Source organism: Pan troglodytes, chromosome 10, assembly GCF_028858775.2.
Source record: "Pan troglodytes isolate AG18354 chromosome 10, NHGRI_mPanTro3-v2.0_pri, whole genome shotgun sequence".
NCBI lineage: Eukaryota > Metazoa > Chordata > Mammalia > Primates > Hominidae > Pan > Pan troglodytes.
In genome coordinates this window covers 106,700,874-106,717,574 of record NC_072408.2, presented here as the reverse complement: position 1 = coordinate 106,717,574, position 16,701 = coordinate 106,700,874, and the positions used below count along the sequence as shown (strand labels likewise).

The 16,701-nt window shown below is 36.9% G+C and overlaps 1 protein-coding gene across 15 annotated transcripts in view; it reads left to right on the top strand.

The window, feature by feature from the left end:
- ANKS1B (ankyrin repeat and sterile alpha motif domain containing 1B) overlaps nt 1–16,701 on the top strand; it is a 1,252,139-nt gene that overhangs the window by 94,858 nt on the left and 1,140,580 nt on the right. The window contains exon 1 of one of the 15 annotated variants that reach the window (XM_063787002.1): nt 6,149–6,281. The exons of the other annotated variants lie outside the window; for them this stretch is intronic. Within the exon in view, the coding sequence (XP_063643072.1) occupies nt 6,208–6,281 (74 nt within the window). The 5' untranslated portion in view covers nt 6,149–6,207. Of the gene's footprint in view, nt 1–6,148; nt 6,282–16,701 lie in introns of those variants that run through there. 15 annotated transcript variants of the gene reach the window in all.

Genomic DNA, 16,701 nt, shown 5'->3' with positions numbered 1-16,701 from the left:
AAGACCTGGACTTCAAGCCTGTCCAATAATACATTTAGAATGAGGAAATTCTTCTTTCCTTACCTTAATATCACAAATTAGTTTAGTGAGGCCCACAGACTGCCCTGCAAAAAGTGATCAGGGGACTCTGATGTAGTGAATCCCATTTATGTTAGTGAAAGTAGTCTTTAATAAGTACTTATAGTCTGTAGTTTTAGTTGGCCGATCTTTTTTCTCTTTGCCTACATATTTCTATGCAGTGCAGTAAGGCACTTAAAAGTGTATTTCTGGTAGTGGCTTTCTAAAGGAATATTAAGGGTCAGTGGCCCTTGCTATCTCCACTTGTTGTTTTCTGTTCTGTCTGTTACTGGTTTTAGGAAAGGAACGGCCCACTTTGAGGAAGAACCCTTTTTGTTTGATTTATTACCTAGGGCAATACATATTTTGTCTTTGTGTGTGTGAGTGTCTAACAAAAAGGCACTTTTCTGTGCCTTCCTTTGTGAAGCTACGTTAGGTCATTTTAGTTTCAAGGAACAGAGCCTTCATCTATTCGTCTAAAGAAAAAATATTTGTTGTAAAGAGACATTTGGACTGGAACTGGAAGTTGTCTGGGTCTTATAAAGCTCTGGGAATTATTCCCCTCTTACTTCCTCTCTCAGGTCACATAGCATGTAATAAATACACAGTCATTAATATTTGTGGAATGAACAAATGAATGGCTTTTCCATCTTGTTACTTCCATGTCTCTTTCTACGTCTGCTTCCATTACCCTTTTGTTATTAACCAGTCTGTCTCTGTTTCTTGGATGAATTCTGAAGGGAGCAGATATGCTGTTATTCACTGTTTGAGCCCATTGTATTAGACTATGCCAAACTACAGACAGGTCATACTTGTGTCATACCTACTTTGGGCTACTCAGTGACCACCATTCTGTACCTGGTTTTCTGGTCATGGAGGTTGTGTTAACCTCGACCAAGGTACTGGGAATAGTAGGCATGGGGACTAATCTGTCCACTATGGAAGTTTAACTGCAGCTTAAATTAACAGGGAAGTGGATTAGGAAAAAGGAGGAAAAGAGAAATTAACATCAAGTGGCTATTCATTGTAGAATACATTATTAGACCTTTAATGTATTATTTAACCTCGTACTAGTACTGTATCATAGATTTAATGTTCTGATTTTAAATGTGGGAAAAGTCATCTTAGTGATATACAATAATCTTCTGCAAAGTCACTCTGTGTGTATATGGTAGAGTCTGGGAAGTAAACCTAAATGTTTGCCTCCAAATGTCTCATATTATTCAACCATACTGATCCAGGAGTGCTCTATCTGATGCCGCTGGAAATATAATACAAGCTACATATATAATTTAAAAATCTGTAGTAACTACACTTTGAAACGTGAAAAGAAACAGGTGATATTAATTTTAATAATGATTTTATTTAATCCAACCCATAGTCATTTCAACATGTATTCAGTATAAACAAATAATGAGAATTTTACATTCTTTATCTTGTACCGAGTATTGAAATCTGGTATGTATTTTACACTTACAGCACTTCTTGATTTGGATTAGCCACGTTTGAAGTGCTCTGTAGCTACATGTGGCTCAGTGGTTACCATATTGGACAGTGCGGCATTGCAGTATTAATACCTGTCCCACCGTTTATTAGTGCTGCGATCTTCATTGAGCCTTTCACTGTTTCAGTTACTGACCCATCAAGGAGGGCGGGATATTAATACCCCACGTACCTACACTGTAGGATGCTGCATTAGATCATTTCTACAAGGCCAGGTTGAAAGATACAAGATAGCTTTCTGGGGATTTGCTTTGGCAAGTATCCATAATTGAGTTCCAACTAATTATTAACGTTGCTGGTTGTTCTAGAGGAATTTTTACCATTATACATAAGGTAATCTATAAGTCATGCTCTGAGTTTCTTAAATGTCACATCTGTAGCATTTTTGACAACTTATATAAGAGGGAAAAAGGTTTGGTTCTTAAGTGCTTTTCTGCATGTAAGTCTGGATGTATGCCCAACAGTTAGTAGACTCATATATAGATGTATTGATTCTTCAACTAATTTGTTAATTTGACTTGTGGATATACAGTAGGTCTGTCACATCTTATTTTTGTCAGGTTCAATTAGTGTTAATGACTACAAATGAGGAAAAGTTAGTAAACAGGTATGTCAACCAAGGCATAATCTATTATTTGTTATCTTTTGATGGACATTTGCTAAGAAACTTTGTTGATGATATGCATAGTATATACACATACATACACATATATGTATGTGTATATATACAGGGTGAGGAAGATAAAAACATTAAGATACATGTGTCTATACATATAAATAGTGAGAAAGGTAAAGATATTAAGAAAGAATTAATTACACAATAGGAAATGCCATTGTGTTTTTGCACATTTGTTTAAAAATATGTACAGAATATTCACCAGTGTTTCAGACACTTTGTACTGCTTGTATTCTGATAACAGTTTCTTCCCTCACGGAGCTTACCATTTCATGAAAGAGACAGGCATTAAATAAAGTTATTTACCTATAGATGTACTCACTAATCATCAGGGAAATGCAAATTAAAACTGCAGTGAGATACTAACTTACCCAAGCCAGAATGGCCATTATTTAAGAATCAAAAAACAAAGATGTTGGCGTGAATGTGGTGAAAAGGGAATGCTTGTGCACTGCTGGTGGGAATGTAAGTTAGTACAACCTCTCTATAAAAAAAAATACATGTGCTTGCATATGTTTATCACAGAACAATTCATAATTGAAAAGATAAGGAACCAACCTAAATGTCCATCAGCTGATGAATGGATACAGAAAATGTGGTATATATACACCGTGGAATACTACTCAGCCATAAAATAAAGAATGAAATAATGTCCATTGTAGCAACTTGGATGGAACTGGGGGCCATTATTCTAAGTGAAGTAACACAGGAATGGAAAACCAAATACCATATGTTCTCACTTATAAGTGGGAGCTAAGTTATGGGTGTGCAAAGGCATACAGAGTGATATAATGAACATTGAAGACTCAGAAATAAGGAGAGTAGAAGAGAGGTAAGGGATAAAAAAACTACATACTGGATACAATGGACACTACTCGGGTGGCAGGTACACTAAAACTTCAGACTTCACCACTACCAAATTCAGCCAGGTAACCAAAAACTACTTGTACTCCTAAGCTCTTGAAATAAAAAAAAAGACCGGGCGCGGTGGCTCAAGCCTGTAATCCCAGCACTTTGGGAGGCCCAGGCGGGCGGATCACGAGGTCAGGAGATTGAGACCATCCTGGCTAACACGGTGAAACCCCGTCTCTACCAAAAATACACAAAAAAATTAGCTGGGCATGGTGGCAGGTGCCTATAGTCCCAGCTACTCGGGAGGCTGAAGCAGGAGAATGGCGGGAACCCAGGAGGCAGAGCTTGCAGTGAGCCAAGATCGGGCCACTGCACTCCAGCCTGGGTGACTGTCTCAAAAAAAAAAAAAAAAAAAAAGGACATGAGAAGTGTTATGAAATAAGAGTACACTGGGCAGTAAAGGCATAGCTGAGGCCCTGATTTAAAATGTGAGTTAGGAGAAGCTTTTATGAAAAAATAACATTTAAGCTGAGACCTGAAAATCAAATAGCATTTAGCCAAGCAAAGTAGGGAAGAGAGGATGGGAAGAAACATTTCAGAAGAAATAGAATGTGAAAAGGCAGGATCTTGAAACCTTTAAAAAACTTTTTTATAAAGACCTATGAGATATAAATACTGTATTTTTCATTTTAAAAATTGGGGGAACCGAAGCTCTATATTAAGTGATTTGTCTAAGATCACATTAAATAGTGATGGTAATATGGGATCCTAAGTTGTTGCTGTCTTTGTTTTTTTTTTAAATAGGTAAATTTGCTTTAAAATTTAAAAACATTAAAATGCAATAAAATTTACTGTTTTTGGTGTACAGGTCTATGAGTTTGGACAAATATGTAATCTTGTAACCACCATCACAATGAACATGCTAAAGAGTTCCATTGTCTCTGAAAATGCCTTCAGTCTGCTCTTATGTAGTCAACCTTTTCCCTAGCTCTAATCCTTGGCAACCTCTGATCTTTTCTCTGTCCCCGTTTTTTTGCTTTTTCCAGAATGTCATATAAATGGAATTATATGGTATATAGTGTTTTACATCTGTCATCTTTGACTTTACATAGTGCATTTGTGATTCACCCATGTTGTTGTGTGTATCAATAGTTCATTTTTACTGGAGAGTGGTATTCTGTTGTATGAATGTGCCACAATTAGTTTTGTTCCATCCATTCACCAGTTTAAGGACATATGCATTTTTTATTTATGAATAAAGCTACTGTAAATATTCATGTACAGGTGCTTTTGTGAAACAAATATTCATTCCTTTTAGGCAAATAACTAAGAGTGGAATTACTGGGTCATAAGTTAAATGAATGTTTACCTTTGTCAGAAACTGCCAAACTTTTCCAAAGTGGCTGTAATATTACATTCCCATCAGCAATGTTTGAGAGTTCCAATGGCTCTGCATACTTGCTAGTACCTGCAGTTGTCTGTTTTTCCCCCATTCTAATAGGTGTGTAGTAGCATGTTCTTGTGGATTTTTATTTACATTTTCTAATGATTAATGACAGTGAGCATCTTTTCATGTACTTATTTACTATTAAGTTGTTGCAAAAGTAATTGTGGTTTTCAGCATTAAGAGTAATCACAAAAACCGCAATTACTTTTGCACCAACCTAGTATCTATGTATCTTTTTTGGTGAAGTTTTCTTTCAAATCATCTATTTATTTTTTTTAATGAGTTGTTTGTTTTCTTAAGTTTGGGGAGTTTTCATATAGTCAGATACAAATCTTTTGTTTGATATATGATTTGCAGATTTTTTGAGACAGAGTCTCACTCTGTCACCCCAGGCTGGAGTGCAGTGGCGCGATCTCAGCTCACTACAACCTCTGCCACCCAGGTTCAAGTGATTCTTCTGCCTCAGCCTCCCAAGTAGCTGGGATTACAGGTGCCTGCCAATGCGCCTGGCTAATTTTTGTAGTTTTAATAGAGACGAGGTTTCACCATGTTGGCCAGGCTGGTCTTGAACTCCTGACCTCGTGATCCACCCGCCTTGGCCTCCCAAAGTGCTGGGATTACAGGCGTGAGCCACTGTGCCCGGCCGATTTGCAGATTTCTCCCCCCCAGTCTATGCCTTGTCTTTTCATGGTCTTTACAGGGTCTTTCGCAGAGCAAGAGTTTTATTTTGATGATGTCCAATTTATCAAAAATTTTTTTATGAATCATGCTTTTGGTGTATCATTTCCTAAACTAATGTTACTAAGATTTTTTCCAATTATTACTCAAAAAACTATATTTGATGTTTTAAATTAGTTTTATGTTTTATGTTTATGTCTATGTTCTCTTTTAAGATAAGTTCTGTATAAAGCGTGAGGTTCTTTTTTTGTTTGTTTGTTTGTTTGTTTGCTTCGAAATGTCCATTTGTTCCAACACCTCTTATGGAAAAAACTATCATATCTCCATTGAATTGCCTTTGTACCTTCGCCAAAAACCCACTGATCATACTTTTGTAGGCCTAGTTTTGGACTCTGTTTGCGCATTGAAAATCTCATCAGACAATGCTCTGTTTTTCGCTCTTAACTGTTAAACATACTCTAAATGACTCAGGGTGAAAGAATAGTGTATTATATTTACCCAGAAATTTACCATTCCTGTTGTTCTCTCTTCCTTTCTGATGTTCCAGATTTGCATATGGCATCATTATCTTCTGGCTGAAGAACTTTCTTTTAGTCATTCTTGTAGAGAAGTCTGTTGCTAATGAAAATTCTCTTAGTGTTTCTTCATGTAAGAATGTCTTTATATCATTGTTAGTCCTGAAGGGTATTTTTGCTAGATAGAGAATTCTGGTTTCATGGTTCCTTTTTCTCGGTGCTTTAAAAATGAGTGCACTTTCTTCTGGCCTCCATGACTTCTTTTTTTAAAAAAATTATTTTTCTTCTTATGATTTCAGTAGTTTTGGGGGAACAGGTGGTGTTTGGTTACATGGATAAGTTCTTTAGGTGGTGATTTCTGAGATTTTAGTGCACCCATCACCCAAGCAGTGTACACTGCACCCATTGTGTTGTCTTTTATCCTTCACCCCCTTCCCCACCCTTTCCCCCAAGTCTCTATAGTCCATTATATCACTCTTATGCCTTTGTTTCCTCATAGCTTAGCTCCCACTTCTGATGAAGGATCCTCAGACTTTGAAATCATTGCTTCCCTGTAAGTAATGCATCATTTTTCTTTGGTTACTTTCCAACATTATTTTCTGTAAATTTTAGAAGTTTGATTATCATATGTCTAGGTATGGGTATTTTGGGGTTTATTCTTTTTGGAGTTCACTGAACTTTTTGAATTTCTGGGTTTATGTCATTTGGCAAATTTGGTCAGTTTTTAGCAATTACATTGTTTTTCTTGGTACTATACTCTGTTCTCTCCTTCTGGGACTGGGATGATATACATATTAGGCATTGTGATATTGTCCTACAGGTCCTGAGGCTCTATTTATTTTTTAAAGTATTTTTCTCTATGTTGTTTAGATTGGATAATTTATACTGATCTGCTTTCAAGTTTATTGATACTTTGTCATTTTTATTCTGTTACAGAACTCATTCAGTGAGTTTTCAAAGTTTTGCTATTGCATTTTTCAGTTCTAAATTTTCCATTTGGTTCTTCTTCACGTCTTCTATTTCCTTGCTGAAACTTTCTATTTATTTCAAGAGTGTTTTTAATAGCTGCTTTGACATCTTTGTCAGGTAATTCTAACATATGTATCATCTTGGCATTGATGTCTGTGAAATTTCTTCCTCTATGTAATTTGAAGTTTTTCTGGCTCTTTGTAATGCTGAGTAATTTTGTATTATATTCTGAACATTTTGAATATCATGTTATGAGACTCTGGGTCTTACTTACATCCTATGGTGAATGTTGATATTTTTATTTTAGCATGCAATCAACCCAGAGAATTCAGGTTGTAAGGTCTGACCAGCCTTCAGTGGCTTGTGGTTTCAGTGTCAATTCGTTTTCAAAGGCTCTGTGATGCTCTTTTGCTCTGTCCCACATATTTGCAACCAAGCAGCCAGTCTGAGATCTGGGTAGTGGTCAGTAGTTTAATTCATTTCTCAAGTCTTTGTTAGGTGTTCAAGATCATATCTGTGGATGTGCAGCTCAGGACGGGCTCATATCCCAACCCTTTCTCTGCAATATCCCCAGTATTTTTTGGTTCCTTGGCCACAAACTGGAGTTTTAGTTATCCTGCTCTGCCACACACATCCTGTAGTTGTACCCATGTTTAGGTTCAAGAGGTAGGTAAACAGAGATAGAGAGAAAAAGCAGTAGGAGTTTGCCTCTCTCTTGTGGACTACACTTCTATCCAAGTTTCAGGCACCTGTGAATCACTCCATTGCTTGCCATTGTTGCTGCTGCCACTGCCACAGGATGGCCTGGAGACTGAGGCATGAAAGAGAGAAAACATAAGTAATAATGATGATATAAGAGAAAAACCTGGAATTTCCCCCACTCTCTCTGAGTGTTAGAAATCTCTTTGTTTTCCTACCTGTTGAGCCAGAGCTAGAGGACTTCTCTGGAAATCTCTCTGTTTGTATGCTGGTGTCTACTCCTGGTTTTGGTGTACCAGGTGTAGACACCAGACTGGGGGATACTAAGGAAAAACAAGAAACACGCTGCTGATACTTTGAATTCTGGTCTTCTCCAATCCATCTGCAATTCTTTACTCCTTGGAGCCCTCAAATAGCTGTTCAGTGCATTCTGTCCAGGTTTTACCATCCTTCCCAAAACTAGCACCCACAGGACCCTTTTTGTTAAATTCTGGCTAAGGGTTCTAGTGGAGAAAAATAATCACCAAATTATGTATTCATGCTCCATTTTAGCTTTCACTTGTTGTGACTAATTGCTTAGTTAATTAAGAACTTCTGTCTTGATGGGGCTCTTGGCAGAGGAAGGTTAGTTTTCAGTTTCACAAATCTTTCAATCCATGCAAAGAAGATAGACTTAGAAAACACATTTCCCTGTAATAAAGGATATAATCAGAGTGAAAGATTTGGGAGCAATAGGCCTAAAAACTGCATGATATTTTTATGTTTTATGTCCTTTACTCATTATGGAAATGAGCATCACATGTACACAACTATTCTATACTACTACCTGTACATAGAAGGCAGTTAAATGGAGAAATAATTTGGTTCAAATTTTGCAGTGTCGTTTTGAAATCTTCCTTTAAGTTAGTCTGTGGTACCGAATATAACTTAATTGGCATTCCATAAGAGAGCTAGAGAGAACCTGGGGACTCAAATTTGAATGATGCTATCCTTGGGCTGTGTATTGTAAGTGGTTAAGATCAAAGACGATGGGACCAGATTTCTTCAAACTGAATCCCTGTTATCTACTTTTGGCCGTGTGACCTTGGGCAAGTTATTTAACCTGTTCATCTATCAGTTTTATCTTTTATAAAATTGGCACGGTGATATCCCTACCTCATAGTATTGTTTTCAGGATTCAGTAAGTTAATATCTGTAAGGCGCTTAGTGCATATTACTCTCACTACTTTGGAAAATTTGATCTGTTGGAGTTAATAATAGTAGTTTGTATATATTGAATACTTGTGTGCCAGGCATTTTGTTCACTTAATCCTCATCATCACTCTACATTTTTTCAGGTCAAGAGAATAATATAAACAGAATGTGTGCAAGATTATGCATCTTGTAAGGTGGTAGAGACAGGATTTAAGGCTAGGCAATCTGACCTCAGAGCTCATGCTCTTAGCTGCTATGTCATATTACCAGAATGGGGATAACCAACAACATAATGGCCATTCTAATCTGGTGGTGCATGATCACCAACACTATCTGTTGTTAATGGGTAGAGTTTTGCTCTGGAGCATATTTTGTTCATATCTATCAATGTCTTCAAGTTTTAAATTCATAATTAGAGACTTACCTGTTTCAAAATGGCAGAAAAAGTACTTCTTTACTAGAAATCACTTAAAACAAACAAACAAACAAAAGCAACAGGTACTTTCCATCTTTTGGAAAACTAGATTTCTCTAACCTTCATCTGTAGTATAGGAAAATTGAAAGCATATGGAAGAATTGTAGATAACTTAGCAGCAAGAATGTAAAATCTAATTATCTGCAGAGGGATATACCAATGATAAACAAACTGATTCATCCTGCAGAATCTGAGATAGGCTTAGGAATCAGAAATTAGGTATTATGGAAGTTGGAGTGTGATTGTGAGGGAGAGATGATGTGGGTGGCATACAAACAAAAGAATTGTTTAAAATTAATTATATTTTTCAGTCATCCTAGGCACTAACAACTGCCACTTCCCTGTCTCTGCTGCATATGAAACGTATAATCTGTGAAGAACTGAACCTGAGAGACTGCAAAGTAGGGAGGATAGGAGTGAGGGGAATTAAGTGATCTGCATAATGGTGAGACTTCTAGCTGCCTTCCTGTGCTGAGTTCTACAACAGTAGCAGCAAGGCTTATAACTGCCTTTCTCTCTTAACACCTCCTCAGATAGGTGATCCTTCTCTGAAGGGATAACATGCTTCAGAGAAAACCTCTGTAGATACTGACATATGGGCTTCCCTGATGAGGAAACTAACGGGCTTCCTGATTGTCCTTTAGTAAAGCTTACTACTCATTAAGCTTTGGCCACATGCACACAGCTTCTAGTCACCCTTCTAGTACCTCATTCTTAGATATGACACAGAATCAATTATCACCAGCCAATTAAGGAGAAACTCCAACAGGAAAAGAGATCAAAACTAACAAAGAAATAAACAATAACAATAACAAAATAAAGCTCAGAAGAAAGACTGTCAGGAAAAAGAAGAAAACTTCAAGGAATTATAATCAGTACCCTCAGAAAGATGAGAAGATTTTGCAACCATAAAATAAAAATATAATACTATAGAAAAGGAAGAATAAGAGAGTAAGAAAGCACTTAAGAAATAAAATATTCAATAAAAGGGTTAAATGCAGATGAGGAAGTCTCCTAAAAAAGAAGTAAAAAATAATACCGATGTAACAAACCTGCACATTCAGCACATGTATCCCGGAACTTAAAATAAAATAAAAAAGAAGTGAAAGATAATGAGATGGGAAATAGGAGAAAAAAGATAGATGATCAGTATCAGAAGTTCAACCTTTGACTTTTAGGAGCTCTCCAGAGAGAATGAAAAAACAAAAAGGATAAAACTATCAACTAAATTTTAAAAGGAAAATTGCTAGGACTGAAAATATGTGTTTCAAACTTAGAAGGACTCAAAGAGTGCCCAGCACAAAAGATTTTTGAAAAGGCCCACACCAAAGCCCATTGTAATGTTATCTCATATTCCAGTTTGTCTCTTTCAACCCTTGCTTTTCTTCATTGTAGAGGCCGGAAAGCTAAAAGCTTACTTTTTTCAATTCCTTTGTAGTTAGATATGACCAAGTGTGGTAAAGTGCTGGCCCATAAAATGTAAGTGGAAATCTGTTGAATCTTCTCTTTTCTCTTCTACTTTTTCTCATTTGAAACCTGAACAAGATGTCTGGAGCTACAGTATTTTGCAACCATGAGAATCACAGAGTTCTCAGCTCTGATATACCTGAACTGCTGAATCAATTTCAGCAACTACCTGTCTCTGGATTTCTTGTTACATTGGGGGTGGGAGGTTGTCTATTTGTTTGTTGTTGTTTGTTTGTTTTGAGACAGGGTCTCACTCTGTCACCCAGGCTGGTGTGCAGTGGAGTGATCTCACTGCACCCTCCACTTCCTGGGCTCAAATGACTGTCCAGCCTCAGCCTTCCATGTAGCTGGCACTACAGGAGCAAGCCACCAATGTCTGGCTAATTTTTGTATTTTTGGTAGAGATGGGGTTTCGCCATGTTGCCCAGGCTTGTCTCAAACTCCTGTGCTCAAAGCAGATCCACTCACCTTGGCCTCCCAAAGAGTTGGGATTACAGGTGTGGTCAGCACCTGGTCAGGTTCCCTATTTGGCTAAGTTATAACTTGTTGGATTTTATTTTACCTACAACTAAACACAATCCTAACTCATACTTTGAGAAGCCGAAAAGCCCCACAAATCAACGCTAGAAACTAGAAGATAATAATTATGAAGGAAAGCAATTTTCAACCTTGAATTGTTTACATTGTTAAAATATCAGTCAAGGATGACTGACAAATGTATGAAAATAAATTTACCTCTCATGCATTCTTTCTCAGGAAGCTAGTAGAATGTGGGTTCTATCAAAGTGAGATTGTTAGAGCCTATGTTTCCTAGATTTGGAGGCTTCCTATTTCTTGGTTTACACCATAGACAGAAGGAATTCCTAGGACAGGCCAAGGGGTGAGTACAGGGGCAGATTTCTAGGGGGCATAATCATGGGGAAAAATAGATTATCTGATAGGTTTGACTATAAGAAAAATGGTATTTAGAAATGGCTTTAGAGCCATTGGAATGTGGGGGAAGATTAAACCAGAGAGTAGAAGAGAACAATCAAGTACATGCAAATCAACATTAGAAAAAGGAAAAGGTATCACAGAGAGGAAATATAGTCAGAGTATAATACCTTAATCAGCAAGCAATATTTACTTAGTCATTATAACTACAATTATGGATATCACCCCACATTATGTTTCAACCATATTGGGGACTGGGGTGGGGGGGGTGAAGTGGGTATGAGGTGAAAGTTCTTATACTGTGTAGGATACCAGTATATCAGTATAGACACACGTGATTTAGAAGCATGGCGCTAAATGCCAGAAGCAGCAGCTAAACCAATTTAACATGGTTGCATCTGGGACTGAGAGAACCTTGATGGTAGTGTAACCAGCAGAAGGGTGGCCACAGGACTGCTGTGTTTCAAGTCTTTTTGCACCATCTGACTATGTGCATGTATTACTTTGATAAAAATAATTAAGAAAAAAAGCTCAGAAGTAAAAGAACTCATACTTTTTATACTTATACTTTTCCAAACATACAGTGTTCTTTGCACAGTTTCTTTCCTCTCTCTTTTTTTTTTGTGAGAAGCAGTCTCACTCTGTCGCCCAGTCTAGAATGTAGTGGCATGATCTCGGCTTACTGCAACCTCCGCCTCCCAGGTTCAAGCAATTCTCCTGCCTCAGCCTCCCGAGTAGCTGGGACTACAGGCACGCCACCACTCCCGGCTAATTTTTTTGTGTATATGTTTTTTAGTAGAGACGAGATTTCACCATATTGGCCAGGCTGGTTTTGAACTCCTGACCTCAAATGATACGCCTGCCTCGGCCTCCCAAAGTGCTAGGATTATAGGCGTGAGCCACTGCGCCTGGCCTCTTTCTTCTTTCTTAAATTCTCTTCTTTTTATGTTCCTGGGAAAATCCTACTCATTTTATATGATTTGGCTGATGTGAAGCCACCATGGTCTTCTTAAGCAGAGAGGGTCTTGCTTTTGGGTGCTGCACAACTTTGTGCAATTTTTCTGTTACATCATTTATCTTTTGGGGATTGTTTATTTTCATACTTATCTCTCTTCCAGGTCCATGTTAGGGAGAGGTGTTTTTAATTTTTACCTTTTCTGCAGCACTTAGCACAGTGCCTAATCATAGTAAATATCACGTAAAAGTTGAATGAAGGAATGGATGTTTGATATAGAGTTAGGACACCTGTGTCCAGGTCTGGCTTTGCTTTTCCTTTTGCCCCCTACCTCGATCGAAGCAGTTTACTTATTGCTGTCTTGGATTCCTCTTGGAAAAACTGGACTGATGAACTTCAGAGTCCCTAAGAATTTGAAAATGTTTGATTCTTTTACGTTACACCTTAAAATCCGTGTATAATGCGACTGCTTCCTACATCTTGATACTTCCTAGTCCTTACTTCAGCTTATTATTTTCTGTTTTCACGCAAAAAAGTCTATTTTGTCAATAGACTGTAAGCTTCCAAAAGGCAAGGACATGTCTGTCCCGTTCAGCATTGTTTCTCAGTGCTTGTTAGAGAGCTTTGCACGTGGAGACACACAGTAAACATCTGCTGAATAGATCTTGATTATAATTTTATGGATGCCCCCAAAGTCCCATTGTTCTTCCAGACATTTCAAGAAAATATCTTTAAGTCAAAATCCAATCACTGAAATTTGCATATAGTCTGTGTCAGCTATTATGTAATATCACTTCTGTCTGCATCCTTGGAATGGTTTTCCATTTCCTGTGCATTCAGTGCTATTCCACTCCTTTCATTACTTCTTCAAAATTTCTTTCTTTCTTGAGGTCTTTCTGAGTTAATCTTTTCTTCTAAGTCTCAGCAACTTAGTGTACAAGAGCTGTGGTTTATATAAGACTTTTTTTTTTCTAAGTTAAACTGTAAATGATTTGGGGCACAATTTTTGTGGCTTGATAAAGCACTCTATACATTTTAATGAGTTAAATCTAAATGATTCAAATCTACAAGCTGGCTTTCCCTTGAATACATGCAAGTAAAAAACTTAAGGACTTGGCAAAATTTATTTTAAATTTTGCCAAATCCAACATTTTGAAATGCAATTTAAATGTTTAACCAAATCCCAAACATCACTGCATTTATTCTTTTCTGACTAGAAGCTGCAGTTTTCTAACAGCCCAAGTCAAAGCATCTTTCTAAACTATTTGATATCTTTTAAAGGATTCTCAGCCTTTAAAATAGTCTCTTTAGGTAGCAACTTCATGCAGCAACTTTATTCTTCCATCTGCCTCTCTCCCCCTCTGTCTACCTCTTTACCCCAAGGCCAGGAGAGGTTAAGTTATTTAGGTTATAGTTGATCCAAGGGAAAGTGATGAAGCAGGAATGGATCTCACCTTTGCTGAGTTCTTACTATAATACGTGCTTCAAAGTAGACACATTGTCAAGTATTTGCAGTGTATTAGGCATTCTGTCAAGTGCTTTATGTGTATTTTGAACCTCACACCAGTCTTGTGATGTAAGTTTTATCTTTACCATTTTATTGAAAAGGAAATTGAAACTCTTTGAGGAATAAGCAAATTGTCCAGTTACAAAACTTGTAAGTTTAGAGACAGCAGTTGGCACCAGGCCTGTCTGGAGCAGCATATATCCCACCTTCCTTGCATATCTAATACTCCCTGAGAATTTCAATAGCAGCATATGTATGTCAGTATTATTTGAATTCAGGCTTTGTTTATAGTTGGTGATGTCAGAGACTTCTCTTGATCTTAGCTATGCCTTTTTTAGTTTGATAAAGACTAATATTTCATTAGTATGGAGCTGAGAGTATTTGTAAATATATTGAAATGACAGAATCTGGAATCCAAAATATCTTGACAGCAGTCAATGAAAAACTAAATTTCAGAGGATAAAATTTAGTAGGAAAAAATGTTAGGTATTATGTGCAGGCCCCCCAAAACAATTGCACAAATACAGAATTGGTGAGCTGTAACAGTTCTTGTGGGAAGTTTTTGGGGATTTTGTTATGGTAAACTCAGTATAAGCAGTGATGTGGATTAGGTTGCTCTTTGGTTGCAGTAAAATAATTATATTAGGGAGGTGAAATTGCAGTTTATTTATTCTATATTATGGTCAAATTGCATTGGTCTGATTGCATAGGTCCATGTGACCTAGAAACAGTTTTAAGAGTTATTTGGACATAATAAAGTGAGGTTAGACTGGCATATCCACAAAGGTAGGTAGTGTTTTCTACTTGTATTCCTGAAGCATAGCTGTTTTAGTCAAGGTTCTCCAGAGAAACAGAACCAACAGGATATATATATATATATATATGTGTGTGAGAGAGAGATTTATTTATTTTAAGGAATTGGCACACAAGATTATGGAGATTTGGCAAGTCCAAAATCTGCAGAGCATACCAGCATGCAGGAGACTCAGGGAAGACTTGCAGTTCCAGTCCAAAGGTGGTCTGCTGGTAGAATCCCCTTTTCCTTTAGGGAGGTCAGTCTGTTAAGACCTTCAACTGATTGAACGAGGCCTACCTAGATTGCAGAGGGCAATCTGCTTTACTTAAAGTCTACTGATTTAGTGTTATTCTCATTTAAAAATTGCCATCACGGAATCTTTGATCAAATATCTGGGTACTGTGGCCCAGCCCAGTTGACACATAAAATTAACCATCACAATAACAGAGATTTGAATGAATACACTGATGATGAAAGAGAATGGTCTGTAAATAGTTAAAGGAGATGGGTATGTCTAACTGGAGAAGAGAAGACTCAGAATAAAATAACGGCTATCTTTAAATATTTGAAGGGCTTGAAACTACGAGGTAGAGCTGAGGGTAGGGAATGAGTCTTTAAGCAGTAAACAAAGGGATAGGTAGAAAGTTGATCTATGGAGCAGTTAAACTCCTCTTCCTGTTCCTTTGCACAGCATCATCAACTAGACAGCACTTTCCAGGTTAGGAGAAAAATGTATTCTTCTTTGAAAGAATCGAGTGGCTCCAAAGAAGACTTCATATACTGATATCTAGAAATCCCCCAGTACAAGGTTACTTCCTAACATGATCACTGAAAATGAAGCCCTTATGTCAACAGTCTTCCTCATGCTCACAAATTTGTAATCAGCAATTTAGTGTTTTACTTTAAAAAATAAATAAATAGGCAAAAATGATGGTGATAATAATAATAGCCTAACATTTAGACACAGTGCTAAGTGATTGACATGCATTATTGCATTTAATCTTCACAATAGCCCTATGAGGTAGGTATTAGTCACATCATCCCCATTCTCCAGATATGGAAATTGAAACACAGATTAAGAAATTTGCCCAAGGTCACAAAATTTTGGATGTGATTAAGATTTGAACTGTGACACACTAATTAACAAAGAACATAGATTTGGGGGTTATAGGGACAAAACTTCTTTTTATAATGTATCTAGTGTTGGAAACAATTGAGAATAAGACCCTCATCATTTTATTTAAAAATGTTTACTTAGGATTGGTGTATCTATATAATTTCCCTAAAGAGATAGTTTTCAGTGTAAACCTAACATATAGATTATAAAGAGAAGAGGCAACATTTACTGAATATTTTTGTCTGGTGATCCTTCTTTTCAGACTAGGGCACTAATTTCTAATCTGGGATCTGTGAATACAAAAGGGTACACAAAAACAATAAGAATCTTTAAAATTGTTTTTAGCATTTCAGAAAGCTTAATGAAATTACATACTTACATTTACTAAGGCTGTATAGATAAACTGAAACATCAGGTTTTTGTTGTTGTCTAAATATCAAGTCCTTATTTTATCACTGGGTAGTGTTTGTGCCAGTGAGAAATGATTTCAGGTTCCTGGATGGGCATTTCTGATATTTGTTTCACATTGGTGATTTTCTCTCCTTATTTTTCCCCTGATTAAAAAAATTGAAGTATATCATACATACAGAAAAGGGCACTGACTGTAAGTATACAGCTTTATGAATTATTATGAAGCAAAAGACCTATGCAAGTACCATCTAGAATAAGAAACAGAACATTACCAGTACTAAGAAACACCCTCATGCTTCTTTCTAACTGGTATACACACACATGCACATACATACACATTTCTGTTATATCTAAAAATGGTATTGCTAGGTTATAGTGTATGCATATTTTTCCAGAGTGGCTGTAAAAATTTATACTCCGCCTGGAAATACATGAGCAGTTCTTCTCCAA